Genomic DNA, 14,329 nt, shown 5'->3' with positions numbered 1-14,329 from the left:
TGCCTTTCAGTTTGTGGAGAACATCTATAGTATTTTCAACAGCCTTCATTATGTGAAAGTTCCATGTGAACATTTTGACACCCATTAAATTGTATGTAACCTAATCCCAGTACTAGACAGTTCATTGGTTACAAAAGATGTCCACTGGGTCTCTGTCTCCTCACATTAGCTTTTGTTGTCCCTCAAAAGTCTTCTGATATTTTTTGTCTCCCCTTCCCTGTCCATAACTATTTACTATTTCCCCATCCTAGGGATACGACCTCCCCACTCCAATCTCTTACACCATACCTAACCTTTTTTGTTCTATAGACTGTAACTTGACTTTCATTGACTTAACAGCTAATATCCACATATAAGCAAATGCATACATGTATGTCTTTCTGGATCTAGGTTACCTCACTCAGGATGATTTTTTTTGGTCGATTTCCTGCCATTTACTTGTAACTTTCATAACTTATTTTGTGTGTGTGTGCCAATATAAATGTACCACATTTTATTTATATATTCACCAGATCAAAAATATATTTGGAATTTCATGTGTTAACTGGATATTCATAATGAACAAATGGGTAATGATACTTTATTTTGCTCTTTAGCTGATTACTGTGTGAATCCACCTCATGTGCCAAATGCTACTATAGTAACAATGCCCATGGCCAAATATCCCTCTGGTGAGAAAATACATTATGAATGTCATAAACCTTTTGAACTATTTGGGAAAGTGGAAGTGATGTGTCAAAATGGGATGTGGACTGAACCACCAAGATGCAAAGGTATTCCCTAACATTTATTTGACAACAAAATATAGTTATTGTGCATTATAGAAAATAAACTGAAGTAATTCTTTTTTAAAATTTTAATTAATTATTTTATTCATGTACAGTCCAGATGTTGCCCCTCCCAGACCCCTTCACATACCTCCTATCCCAACGCCTTTTTCACTTCTCTGAGAGGATGCATGTTCACTCCCCTCATGATCCCCCTTCCCCGTGGCATCAAGTCTATAAAGGCTCCACCACTCCCTCTGAGGCCAGACAAGGCAGTCCTGTGCTACATAAGTGCCAGGGGCCTTGGATCAGCCCCTGTTTGCTCTTTGGTTGGTGACTGAGTCTCTGGGAACTCATAGGAGTCCAGATTCATTGGTATTTTTGGTCTTATTATGGGGTTGCCATCCAGTTCAGCTTCTTCAATCATTCCCCTAACTCTTCAATAGGGGTCCCAACCTCAGTCCAATACTAGGCTATATGTATCTCCAACTGTCTTAGTCAGCTGCTTGTAGAAACTATCAGAGGTCACTCATGCTAGGCTCCTGTCTGCAAGCACAACGTGGCATCAGTAATAGTGTCAGGGTTTGGTGCCTGTGCATGAAATGGATCCAAATTTGAACAGGTCACTAGATGGCCTTTCCTTCAGTCTCTGCTCAACTTTGGTCCCTGCATTTCCTTTAGACAGAAACAATTCTGGATCAATATTTTTGAAGATGATGGGTGGCCCAATGCCCCCAATGGGGGTGATGTCTATCTACTGGAGGTGGTCTCTTCATTTCACCACTATTAGGCATTAGGGCTAAGGTCATACCCAATGGATCAGGGGAGCCTCTCACATCCTAAGTGTCTGGAATATTTTAGAGGATCCATGTGCTTCCTGCCCACCCTGCTGAATATTGCGATTCATTCTCCTGGGTCTCTGGGCTTCTCTCCTGTCTTACCCCATACCTGTTCCTCTCCTCCTTTTTCTCTCACCATGCTCTTCCCCCTCCCACCCAGGTCATTCCCTCCCTCTGCCTCATGATTATTTTTTGAACACCATTCTTTTTTTTTCAATTTTTTATTAGATATTTTCTTCATTTACATTTCAAACGCTATCCCGAAAGTCCCCTATATCCTCCCCCTACCCTGCTCCCCTACCCACCCACTCCCACTTCTTGGCCCTGGTGTTCCCCTGTACTGGGGCATATAAAGTTTGCAAAACCAAGGAGCCTCTCTTCCCAATGATGGCTGACTAGGCCATCTTCTACTACATATGCAGCTAGAGACACGATCTCTGGGGTTACTGGTTAGTTCATATTGTTTTGGACACGATTCTTAAATGTCAGGTTTCACCTGAAGCCCAAACATAATTTTATGAGCACAAAGATCATCTATTATATACCCCTAATTTTACAGTTAAATTTATCCTACTCTTAATTTCTATTTTTACTTATGTAATGAATTATTTAGTTATGTAATGTAGTTATTCTTTAGGAAGAACTCTTTGCTGGAGATAAATTCGCTTTATCTTCTTTTAATGAATAATGTCTTCGTTAAAGTCTTTATTCAAGTTCTATACCACAAAGTATAGAACTCAAGGCTGACACTCTTTTTTTATTTATTTATTTCTTATGGTTTCCATAGTTGTAAATATTAGTCATTTATTTTGAATCGTGATGCAGTGTGGTTGATGATGACTTCCTATGGATTTTTTTCCAAGATATTTTTAAGAAGTTTCAGTAGATGAATCTCCATGAAGTCAAGGGATTTGTCCCATTTGAGTTTACTCAGTTCTTGAATATGTGTATGCATGCCTTATAACCAATTGTTTTCATCTTCTTTCATACTAAAACATATTGTTTGGATAGTAAATGTTTTTTTTTTCCTTAAAAATGTTTGAGTTTGGTTCAGTTTCATGATGCTCCTCTTGAGATCTTACTGAATACAAAATGGTATCAGTACTTTTGATTTCAGACTTTTCCTGTGTCCTCACAAGGAAATGTACAAAAGAAAAATACATAGCTTCTGGCTATTATAAATAAGGCTGCTATGAACATAGTGGAGCATGTGTCCTTCTTACCAGTTGGGGCATCTTCTGGATATATGCCCAGGAGAGGTATTGCTGGATCCTCCGGTAGTACTATGTCCAATTTTCTGAGGAACCACCAGACTGATTTCCAGAGTGGTTGTACAAGCCTGCAATCCCACCAACAATGGAGGAGTGTTCCTCTTTCTCCACATCCACACTCAGCTATTAAAAAGAATGAATTTATGAAATTCCTAGCCAAATGGATGGACGTGGAGTGCATCATCCTGAGGGAGGTAACACATTCACAAAGGAACTCACACAATATGTACTCACTGATAAGTGGATATTAGCCCAAAACCTAGGATACCCAAGATATAAGATACAATTTCCTAAACACATGAAACTCAAGAAAAATGAAGACTGAAGTGTGGACACTATGCCCCTCCTTAGAATTGGGAACAAAACACCCATGGAAGGAGTTACAGAGACAAAGTTTGGAGCTGAGATGAAAGGATGGACCATGTAGAGACTGCCATATCCAGGGATCCACCCCATAATCAGCATCCAAACGCTGACACCATTGCATACACTAGCAAGATTTTTTCGAAAGGACCCAGATGTAGCTGTCTCTTGTGAGACTATGCTGGGGCCTAGCAAACACAGAAGTGGATGCTCACAGTCAGCTAATGGATGGATCACAGGGCTCCCAATGGAGGAGCTAGAGAAAGTACCCAAGGAGCTAAAGGGATCTGCAACCCTATAGGTGGAACAACATTAAGAACTAGCCAGTACCCCGGAGCTCTTGACTCTAGCTGCATATGTATCAAAAGATGGCCTAGTCGGCCATCACTGGAAAGAAAGGCCCATTGGACACGCAAACTTTATATGCCCCAGTACAGGGGAACGCCAGGGCCAAAAAGGGGGAGTGGGTGGGTAGGGGAGTGGGGGTGGGTGGGTATGGGGGACTTTTGGTATAGCATTGGAAATGTAAATGAGCTAAATACCTAATAAAAATGGAAAAAAAAGAAAAATACATAGCAAAATATTATACAGTAAGATGAGTTCTGAACTTTTTTTCTACAATTCTCAATGTCTCTTCTCTTCACATACTATTTACTAATAGTACTATGTCCAAGAATTTCAGATGCACTTTGCAAAAATATAACTCATAGATGTGTATGCATAGTTTGACCCTCTAAGAAACCAAGAAAGCTTCATTAGCCTTCTGTAACATTATAGGCTTTAAAATCTTTTTTTTTTCATATATGTATTTCTATAAAAATGGTAAAGAGTTGGAATACATAAGTAACATACAATCAACATTCTTTTAAAAACAAACTTTGCCTGTCTACATTGCCATCTATTTGTTCAGAAGCTATTTAGATATTACTAGCACTTGAACGTTTTAATGTAGACATGTTTGCTCTAGCTCAGTGCTCTAGATGAGAATGAAGGAACAACATGAAAACCTTAATTTATATTATTAATATTTCTTCAACTAATCATGTCTTTAGCTATAAATCATTAAAGTCTTGGTTAATACTGTTCTTTTTTGGTTCTTCTTGAGTCTGTAATTTGACTTGATTCTTTAACATTTGAATCTTGTCTTCTTAGATCCAACAGGGAAATGTGGGCCTCCTCCACCTATTGACAATGGAGACATCACCTCCTTGTCATTACCAGTATATGCATCATTATCATCAGTTGAATATCAGTGTCAGAAGTATTATCTCCTTAAAGGAAGTAAGACAATAACATGTAGAAATGGAACGTGGTCTGAGCCACCAACCTGTTTATGTAAGTACCTTATTCTCATAGATTATAGGAGATTCAGTTTTATAACATAGATATTTTTCTGTTTATAACATTCACCAAATGAAAGTACTGTTTTGCTTAATGCTTCAGTGCCAAACATCAGCATGTGAGCAAAACAAGATTATTAGATTCTCTTTACAAATACCACCTGTCAAATAAAATTGTGCATGTTATTCTTTATAATTTTTACTAACATGTATTAATGTCCACAAAACTTGGAGCCAGTATGATATTGTATACTTATTGTCTCAATCAGTGTTCTATTTCTGAGAAGAGACACTATGACCATGACAAATCTTTCTTTTAAAAGAGATCATTTGTTGTGTATTGCTTACAACTTCAGAGATTTAGTCTACTATAATCATGTTTGTGAGCTTAGGTAGACATGATGGTGAAGAAATAGGTGAGCATTCAACATCAGGCTGTGCAGGCAGCAGGAAGAGATACACATACTTCTTCTAAAAAGGCTACTCCAACTCCAACAAGGAGTTTTTTTTTATTACGTATTTTCTTCAATTACATTTTCAATGCTATCCCAAAAGCCCCCCCCCCCACTCCCCTACCCACCCATTCCCATTTTTTGGCCGTGGCATTCCCCTGTACTGGAGCATATAACGTTTGCCTGACCAATGGGCATCTCTTTCCAGTGATGGCCGACTAGGTCATCTTTTGATACATATGCAGCTAGAGTCAAGAGCTCTGGGGTACTAGTTAGTTCATAATGTTGTTCCTCCGATAGGGTTGCAGATCTCTTTAGCTCCTTGGATACTTTCTCTAGCTCCTCCATTGGGGGCCCTGTGATCCATCCAATAGTTGACTGTGAGCATCCACTTCTGTGTTTGCTAGGCCCCGGCCTAGTCTCACAAGGGACAGCTATATCACCGTCCTTGCAACAAAGGCTTGCTAGTGTATGCAATGGTGTCATCGCTTGGAGGCTAATTATGGGGTGGATCCCTGGATATGGCAGTCTCTAGATGGACCATCCTTTTGTCTCAGCTCCAAACTTTGTCTCTGTAACTCCTTCCATGGGTGATTGTTTCCAATTCTAAGAATGAGCAAAGTGTCCACACTTTGGTCTTCGTTCTTCTTCAGTTTCATATATTTTACTTATTGTACCTTATATCTCGCTATACTAAATTTCTGGGTTAATATCCACTTATCAGTGAGTACATTTCATTTGAGTTCTTTTGTGATTGGGCTAACTCACTCAGGATGATGCCCTCCAGGTCCAACCATTTGCCTAGGAATTTCGTGAATTCATTCTTTTTAATAGCTGAGTAGTACTCCATTGTGTAAATGTACCACATTTTTTGTATCCATTCCTCTGTTGAGGGACATCTGGGTTCTTTCCAGCTTCTGGCTACTATAAATAAGGCTGCTATGAACATAGTGGAGCATGTGTCCTTCTTACCTGTTGGGACATCTTCTGGATATATGCCCAGGAGAGGTATTGCTGGATCCTCCGTAGTACTATGTCCAATTTTCTGAGGAACCGCCAGACTGATTTCCAGAGTGGTTGTACAAGCTTGCAATCCCACCAAAAATAGAGGAGTGTTCCTCTTTCTCCACATCCTCGCCAGCATCTGCTGTCACCTGAATTTTTGATCTTAGCCATTCTGACTGGTGTGAGATGGAATCTCAGGGTTGTTTTGATTTGCATTTCTCTGATGATTAAGGATGTTGAACATTTTTTCAGGTATTTCTCAGCCTTTCGGTATTCCTTGGGTGAGAATTCTTTGTTCAGCTCTGAGCCCCAACTTTTAAGGGGGCTATTTGATTTTCTTGAGTCCACCCTCTTGAGTTCTTTATATATATTGGATGTTAGTCCCCTATCTGATTTAAGATAGGTAAAGATCCTTTCCCAATCTGTTGGTGGTCTTTTTGTCTTATTGACGGTGTCTTTTGCCTTGCAGAAGCTTTGCAGTTTCATGAGGTCCCATTTGTCAATTCTCGATCTTAAAGCACAAGCCATTGCAGTTCTATTCAAGAATTTTTTTCCTGTGCCCATATCTTCGAGACTTTTCCCCACTTTCTCCTCTATAAGTTTCAGTGTCTCTGGTTTTATGTGAAGTTCCTTGATCCACTTAGATTTGACCTTAGTACAAGGAGAGAGGAATGGGTCGATTCGAATTCTTCTACATGATAACAACCAGTTGTGCCAGCACCATTTGTTGAAAATGCTGTCTTTTTTCCACTGGATGGTTTTAGCACCCTTGTCGAAGATCAAGTGACCATAGGTGTGTGGGTTCATTTCTGGGTCTTCAATTCTATTCCATTGGTCTACTTGTCTGTCACTATACCACTACCATGCAGTTTTTATCACAATTGCTCTGTAGTAAAGCTTTAGGTCAGGCATGGTGATTCCACCAGAGGTACTTTAATCCTTGAGAAGAGCTTTTGCTATCCTAGGTTTTTTGTTATTCCAGATGAATTTCCAGATTGCTCTTTCTGATTCATTGAAGAATTGAGTTGGAATTTTGATGGGGATTGCATTGAATCTGTAGATTGCTTTTGGCAAGATAGCCATTTTTACAATGTTGATCCTGCCAATCCATGAGCATGGGAGATCTTTCCATCTTCTGAGATCTTTAATTTCTTTCTTCAGAGACTTGAAGTTTTTACCATACAGATCTTTCACTTCCTTAGTTAGAGTCACGCCAAGATATTTTATATTATTTGTGACTATTGAGAAGGGTGTTGTTTCCCTAATTTCTTTCTCAGCCTGTTTATTCTTTGTGTAGAGAAAGGCCATTGACTTGTTTGAGTTAATTTTATATCCAGCTACTTCACCGAAGCTGTTTATCAGGTTTAGGAGTTCTCTGGTGGAATTTTTAGGGTCACTTATATATACTATCATATCATCTGCAAAGAGTGATATTTTGACTTCATCTTTTCCAATTTGTATCCCCTTGATCTCCTTTTGTTGTCGAATTGCTCTGGCTAGGACTTCAAGTACTATGTTGAAGAGGTAGGGAGAAAGTGGGCAGCCTTGTCCAGTACCTGATTTTAGTGGGATTGCTTCCAGCTTCTCACCATTTACTTTGATGTTGGCTACTGTGTTGCTGTAGATTGCTTTTATCATGGTTAGGTATAAGCCTTGAATTCCTGATCTTTCCAAGACTTTTATCATGAATGGGTGTTGGATCTTGTCGAATGCTTTTTCCACATCTAATGAGATGATCATTTGGTTTTGTCTTTGAGTTTGTTTATATAATGGATTACATTGATGGATTTTCATATATTAAACCATCCCTGCATCCCTGGAATAAAACCTACTTGGTCAGGATGGATGATTGCTTTAATGTGTTTTTGGATTCGGTTAGCAAGAATTTTATTGAGGATTTTTGCATCGATATTCATAAGGGAAATTGGTCTGAAATTCTCTATCTTTGTTGGATCTTTCTGTGGTTTAGGTATCAGAGTAATTGTGGCTTCATAGAATAAGTTGGGTAGAGTTCCCTCTACTTCTATTTTGTGGAATAGTTTGTGCAGAACTGGAATTAGATCTTCTTTGAAGGTCTGGTAGAACTCTGCACTAAACCCATCTGGTCCTGAGCTTTTTTGGTTGGGAGACTATTAATGACTGCTTCTATTTCCTTAGGGGATATGGGACTGTTTAGATCGTTAACTTGATCCTGATTTAACTTTGGTACCTGGTATCTGTCTAGAAATTTGTCCATTTCATCCAGGTTTTCCAGTTTTGTTGAGTATAGCCTTTTGTAGAAGGATCTGATGGTGTTTTGGATTTCTTCAGGATCTGTTGTTATGTCTCCCTTTTCAGTTCTGATTTTGTTAATTAGGATTTTGTCTCTGTGCCCTCTAGTGAGTCTAGCTAAGGGTTTATCTATCTTGTTGATTTTCTCAAAGAACCAACTCCTCGTTTGGTTAATTCTTTGAATAGTTCTTCTTGTTTCCACTTGGTTGATTTCACCCCTGAGTTTGATTATTTCCTGCCATCTACTCCTCTTGGGTGAATTTGCTTCCTTTTTTCTAGAGCTTTTAGATGTTTTGTCAAGCTGCTAGTATGTGCTCTCTCCTGTTTCTCCTTGGAGGCACTCAGAGCTATGAGTTTCCCTCTTAGAAATGCTTTCATTGTGTCCAATAGGTTTGGGTATGTTGTGGCTTCATTTTCATGAAACTCTAAAAAGTCTTTAATTTCTTTCTTTATTCCTTCCTTGACCAAGGTATCATTGAGAAGAGTGTTGTTCAGTTTCCACGTGAATGTTGGCTTTCCATTATTTATGTTGTTATTGAAGATCAGCCTTAGGCCATGGTGGTCTGATAGGATACATGGGACAACTTCAATATTTTTGTATCTGTTGAGGCCTGTTTTGTGACCAATTATATGGTCAATTTTGGAGAAGGTTCCGTGAGGTGCTGAGAAGAAGGTATATACTTTTGTTTTAGAATAAAATGTTCTGTAGATATCTGTAAGATCCATTTGTTTCATAACTTCTGTTAGTTTCACTGTGTCCCTGTTTAGTTTCTGTTTCCATGATCTGTCCATTGATGAAAGTGGTATGTTGAAGTCTCCCACTATTATTGTGTGAGGTACAATGTGTGCTTTGAGCTTTACTAAAGTGTCTTTAATGAATGTGGCTGCCCTTGCATTTGGAGCGTAGATATTCAGAATTGAGAGTTCCTCTTGTAGGATTTTACCTTTGATGAGTATGATGTGTCCCTCCTTGTCTTTTTTGATAACTTTGGGTTGGAAGTCGATTTTATCCGATATTAGAATGGCTACTCCAGCTTGTTTCTTCAGACCATTTGCTTGGAAAATTGTTTTCCAGCCTTTCACTCTGAGGTAGTGTCTGTCTTTTTCCCTGAGATGGGTTTCCTGTAAGCAGCAGAATGTTGGGTCCTGTTTGTGTAGCCAGTCTGTTAGTCTATGTCTTTTTATTGGGGAATTGAGTCCATTGATATTGAGAGATATTAAGGAAAAGTAATTGTTGCTTCCTTTTATTTTTGTTGTTAGAGTTGGCATTCTATTCTTGTGGCTGTCTTCTTTTTGGTTTGTTGAGGGATTACTTTCTTGCTTGTTCTAGGGCATGATTTCCGTCCTTGTATTGCTTCTTTTCTGTTATTATCCTTTGAAGGGCTGGATTCGTGGAACGATAATGTGTGAATTTGGTTTTGTCGTGGAATACTTTGGTTTCTCCATCTATGGTAATTGAGAGTTTGGCCGGGTATAGTAGTCTGGGCTGGCATTTGTGTTCTCTTAGTGTCTGTATAACATCTGTCCAGGCTCTTCTGGCTTTCATAGTCTCTGGTGAAAAGTCTGGTGTAATTCTGATAGGTCTGCCTTTATATGTTACTTGACCTTTCTCCCTTACTGCTTTTAATATTCTCTCTTTATTTAGTGCATTTGTTGTTGTGATTATTATGTGTCGGGAGGAATTTCTTTTCTGGTCCAGTCTATTTGGAGTTCTGTAGGCTTCTTGTATGTTCATGGGCATATCATTCTTTAGGTTTGGGAAGTTTTCTTCTATGATTTTGTTGAATATATTTGCTGGCCCTTTAAGTTGAAAATCTTCACTCTCATCCACTCCTATTATTCGTAGGTTTGGTCTTCTCATTGTGTCCTGGATTTCCTGGATGTTTTGAGTTAGGATCTTTTTGCGTTTTGTATTATCTTTGATTGTTGTGCAGATGTTCTCTATGGAATCTCTGCACCTGAGATTCTCTCTTCCATCTCTTGTATTCTGTTGCTGATGCTCACGTCTATGGTTCCAGATTTCTTTCCTAGGGTTTCTATCTCCAGCGTTGCCTCACTTTGGGTTTTCTTTATTGTGTCTACTTCCCTTTTTAGGTCTAGTATGGTTTTGTTTATTTCCATCACCTGTTTGTTTGTGTTTTCTTGTTTTTCTATAAGGACTTCTACCTGTTTGGTTGTGTTTTCCTGCTTTTCTTTAAGGAATTGTAACTCTTTAGCAGTGTTCTCCTGTATTTCTTTAAGTGAGTTATTAAATTCTTCTTGATGTCCTCTACCATCATCATGAGATATGCTTTTAAATCCGGGTCTAGCTTTTCGGTTGTGTTGGGGTGCCCAGGACTAGGTGTCGTGGGAGTGCTGTGTTCTGATGATGGTGAGTGGTCTTGATTTCTGCTAGTAGGATTCTTATGTTTGCCTTTCGCCATCTGGTATTCTCTGGAGCTGTGCAGGATACACTCGGCGGGGTCCTGGAACCAAGATGTCTGTGCAGGGTACACTCGGCAGGGTCCCCGGACTAAGATGTCTGCTGCCAATGCTCAATCAAAGAGCTCCTGCGCCGGGCAGGTCCCTATCCTCTGGCCAGGAAAATGGCCAGCTGTCTGTGCAGGGTAAGCAGGGGTCCTGGAACCGAGATGTCTGCTGCCGATGCTCAGGCAAAGCGCTCCCGCGCTGGGCAGATCCCAATCCTCAGAATTCTTAAGATTGTGTGGCTGGTGTTGTGGGTATCTGGCGGTAGTCAGCCTACTGTGCGCCCTAGCTACCCTGGTGCTGCTCGGACTGAAAGGGGCTTGTGCCCCTACTCAGACTGGGTTTTTGCTTCCCTGACTAATGCAGTCTCAAGTCCCGTGCGATTGGATTGGAGCAGATGCTGTGTTCCACTCACCAGAAGTCTTAAGATCGCTTGGTGGGTTTTGTGGGTAGCTGGAGGTAGTCAGCCGACTCTGCGCCCTAGCTACCCCGGTGCTGCTCGGACCGGAAGGTACAAGTAACTTCTATTAATAACTGTCATGCATACGAGAGATAGTTTAGTCTATCTTTTCATTCTGTGAGATTGAACACAACATGTCTTCCTGTGTTTGGTTGATTTCACTTAATGTCCCCCAATGCCTTTTTCTAACTAAAATAATAAAATATATCTTTATTTTCTGAACAAAATTTCAAATTTAAGTACACCATACTGTCTTTGTAAATTCACCAATTGCTATTAGTTGAGACAGTTTTTTCATCTTAGCTATGTTCATGTAGCAGTTTACAATAAAAATAAAATATAAATATAAGAGCCTGGCATTCCACTACACTGGGGCATCAAACCTTCACAGGAGCACTTGTAGTTTGAAGGGCTCCTGTCTCCAGTGTTATTATAACTGAATGACAAGGTATATTATTATGGCTTTGGCAGTGAAATCTCAGCTGGTGAGGACAAGGGTTTTTTTCCCCCTATTTAGGATCATATTTATCCCCTTGCACTGTTGGAGACCTGAGATTCAAACATAATATCACAGGACTGGAAAATACTATCAGGGCTGCTTTCTTTATTCCATCAGGGACCTATTCACAGGCCGATTTCCTGTTGCAAAATGCTACTTGGTTTGGTGGCTGAGGACCATCTTCCTCCAACTTCAAGTGTGTTGTTCTTTAGAATTTCCCTTCAATCTCACTAACGCCATCATTGCCTTTTCTACTGTCAATGGAGACAAGGCAAAAAAAATTTCCTATCTCAAAATCATTAATTACAATTCCAAAGTTACTTTGACATGCAAAGTATCCTTAATGATAATTGTGGCTTAAAATGTAACATCAGTTATAGATACCATTGAACCTATAAAATTAGTTAAGAGAAAAATAATCAGGCTTGTTATTTTTTTCATATTTTTAACTGAAAACAGTTTTTCCATGCATATATTCTGATTATATATTTTTCTTTTCTACTTTCTCCCAGATCATATTCACTGCCAGTATTCCTTGATTCTCTGTCTCTGTCTCTGTCTCTGTCTCTGTTTCTCTCTCTCTCTCTCTCTCTCTCTCTCTCTCTCTCTCTCTCTCTCTCCCTCAACATTAGAAAACAAACAGGCAAATAAACTGATAATAAATTTAAAATAATCTAAAATTTTAAAAAGTGGAATAAAAGAAGATGTTGGGATTAAAGATCAATAAAAACTAGAAGATCTTGTGCTATGCTCATATTACTTAGAACAGTGGTAAAACTTGTAAATATATTGATCAGCAGTCTGAGTAGAGTGTATCAACACTCCAATACATGGTCCAGCAATAACTGCTGAGGCAGCCACACCTGCTTCTGGAAAATGTAAGGTGTCAAATGAGGCTCATTTAGGTACTAACCACCTCAAGTGACTGTGTACTTTAAGAAATATTATGTGCACCTCAAGAATCATGTATAAAGGGGCAAACAGATTCACCTGTTCATCTCCATATGGATATCAATTATCTTTATATCATTTATTGAATATGATATCAGTTCTCTAACATAAGTTTTTGGAAAGACTTTTAAGATCAGTTACCTGCAGATACATAGATCAGTATTCAAATCACTTTTCTCATTCGTTGGCGTGATCATAGTGTGCTGGTTACTGTGGGGCTCATGATGTATGTTAAAATCAGGTATTACGATGTCTCCAGATTTTCCTTTCTGCTCTAGTTCTAGTTGTCTACTCATTCTATTGTACCTCCATACAAATTTTAGATTTTTACCCCTGTAAGTATGAAAAATGTTATTGGTATTTCAGGGTGGCTTCATAGAGTCTGCTAGTTTCCATAGGAGATGTGGATATTTCAATATTAATTCTTATAACCTATTAATATAAAGGATTTCTCCATTTTTGTCTTTTCAGGTTCTTTTACCAGTTAATGAATATTATGATTGAAGTTCTCACTTCTGTTGTTAAATTCATAGCTGAATTAATTTTGAAGTTACTGATAATGACACTGCCTTTATAGTTACATCTCAGAAAAATGGAATTGATCTATAGATAAGGGGTGATTTCTGTAGGTTTATGTATAACTTAATGAACTTCAGTAATTTTTCTTTCAGCTGCATGTATAATATCAGAAGACATTCTGGAAAGACATAACATACTTCTCAAATGGAAACAAAGCCAAAAGGTTTATTCTCAATCAGGGGATGTTATTGAATTTGTGTGTAAACCTGGATATAGACAAGCAAGAAAATCACCATCATTTCGTGCGAAATGTATGAATGGTGACATCAATTATCCCACTTGTGTATAAAATCACAATACATTTATCCATTGATTTTATTATTTAGAAATACACATGCATATTACTAGTACATTTTCAATTTAGATTTGAAATGTTAATTCATTTCTTCTCATAAATATAAACTTTTTTGTTATATGGTGATTAATTTGTAACTTTAAAGACAATTGCCAAAATGCAAAAGCAGTAATTCAAAACTCCTAATCTAAACCATTGTATGTCCAAGGGCAAACTATGTCAAAAAAGAAAATAGATGTAAGTTCTTCAACATCTGTTTCTATTCAGAACTTTCTCAGATTTTCCTGGATACCTTTTGATGTAACATTTTGATTTATAATGAATGAAAGATATATTGACTCATTTTTCAAATTAGTATTATTTCTGAATCATGTACCAACAAAACTATCATATATTAATATTATATTACTAATGCATATAATTAAATACTATGTAATACTTTAATATTAATAAAAATCTAAGGAAATTCTTGCATAAGAACTTCTAGTATTTGGTACACTGAAATAATTAAATGGTCAAGCAATTATACAAAAGGATTAAAATTTTCACTAGGTGTATGATTCTATTACTGTAATAATATTGACATTAAAAACTGTGAATATTTGGTATCACTTATAAACAGGCAATGAATATTGCCTTAGGCAGGATTTTATTGTTGCAAAGAGACATATTAGCCATGACAATTCTTATGAAGACTAACACTTAATTGGGGTTGGCTTATAAGTTAACATATTTAGTCCATTATCATCATGGTGGAAAGTTTGGCAGTGT

General features: G+C 38.2%; 1 protein-coding gene across 2 annotated transcripts in view; it reads left to right on the top strand.

The window, feature by feature from the left end:
- The window catches only part of Cfhr3 (complement factor H-related 3), a 76,713-nt gene extending 62,678 nt beyond the window's left edge, over window positions 1-14,035 (top strand). The window contains exons 5-7 of one of the 2 annotated variants that reach the window (NM_001374101.1): window positions 597-773; window positions 4,393-4,575; window positions 13,356-14,035. In NM_001374101.1, coding sequence (NP_001361030.1) covers window positions 597-773; window positions 4,393-4,575; window positions 13,356-13,552 — 557 coding nt within the window. In that variant the 3' untranslated portion in view covers window positions 13,553-14,035. The remainder of the gene's footprint in view (window positions 1-596; window positions 774-4,392; window positions 4,576-13,355) is intronic. The other variant, NM_001374102.1, reaches the window with a different exon arrangement.
- Window positions 14,036-14,329: the final 294 nt, after the last annotated feature.

Source organism: Mus musculus, chromosome 1, assembly GCF_000001635.26.
Source record: "Mus musculus strain C57BL/6J chromosome 1, GRCm38.p6 C57BL/6J".
In the NCBI taxonomy this organism is placed as follows: Eukaryota; Metazoa; Chordata; class Mammalia; order Rodentia; family Muridae; genus Mus; species Mus musculus.
The sequence above is the reverse complement of the archived record's forward strand: the minus strand, read 5'-3'. Positions and strand labels throughout refer to the sequence as shown.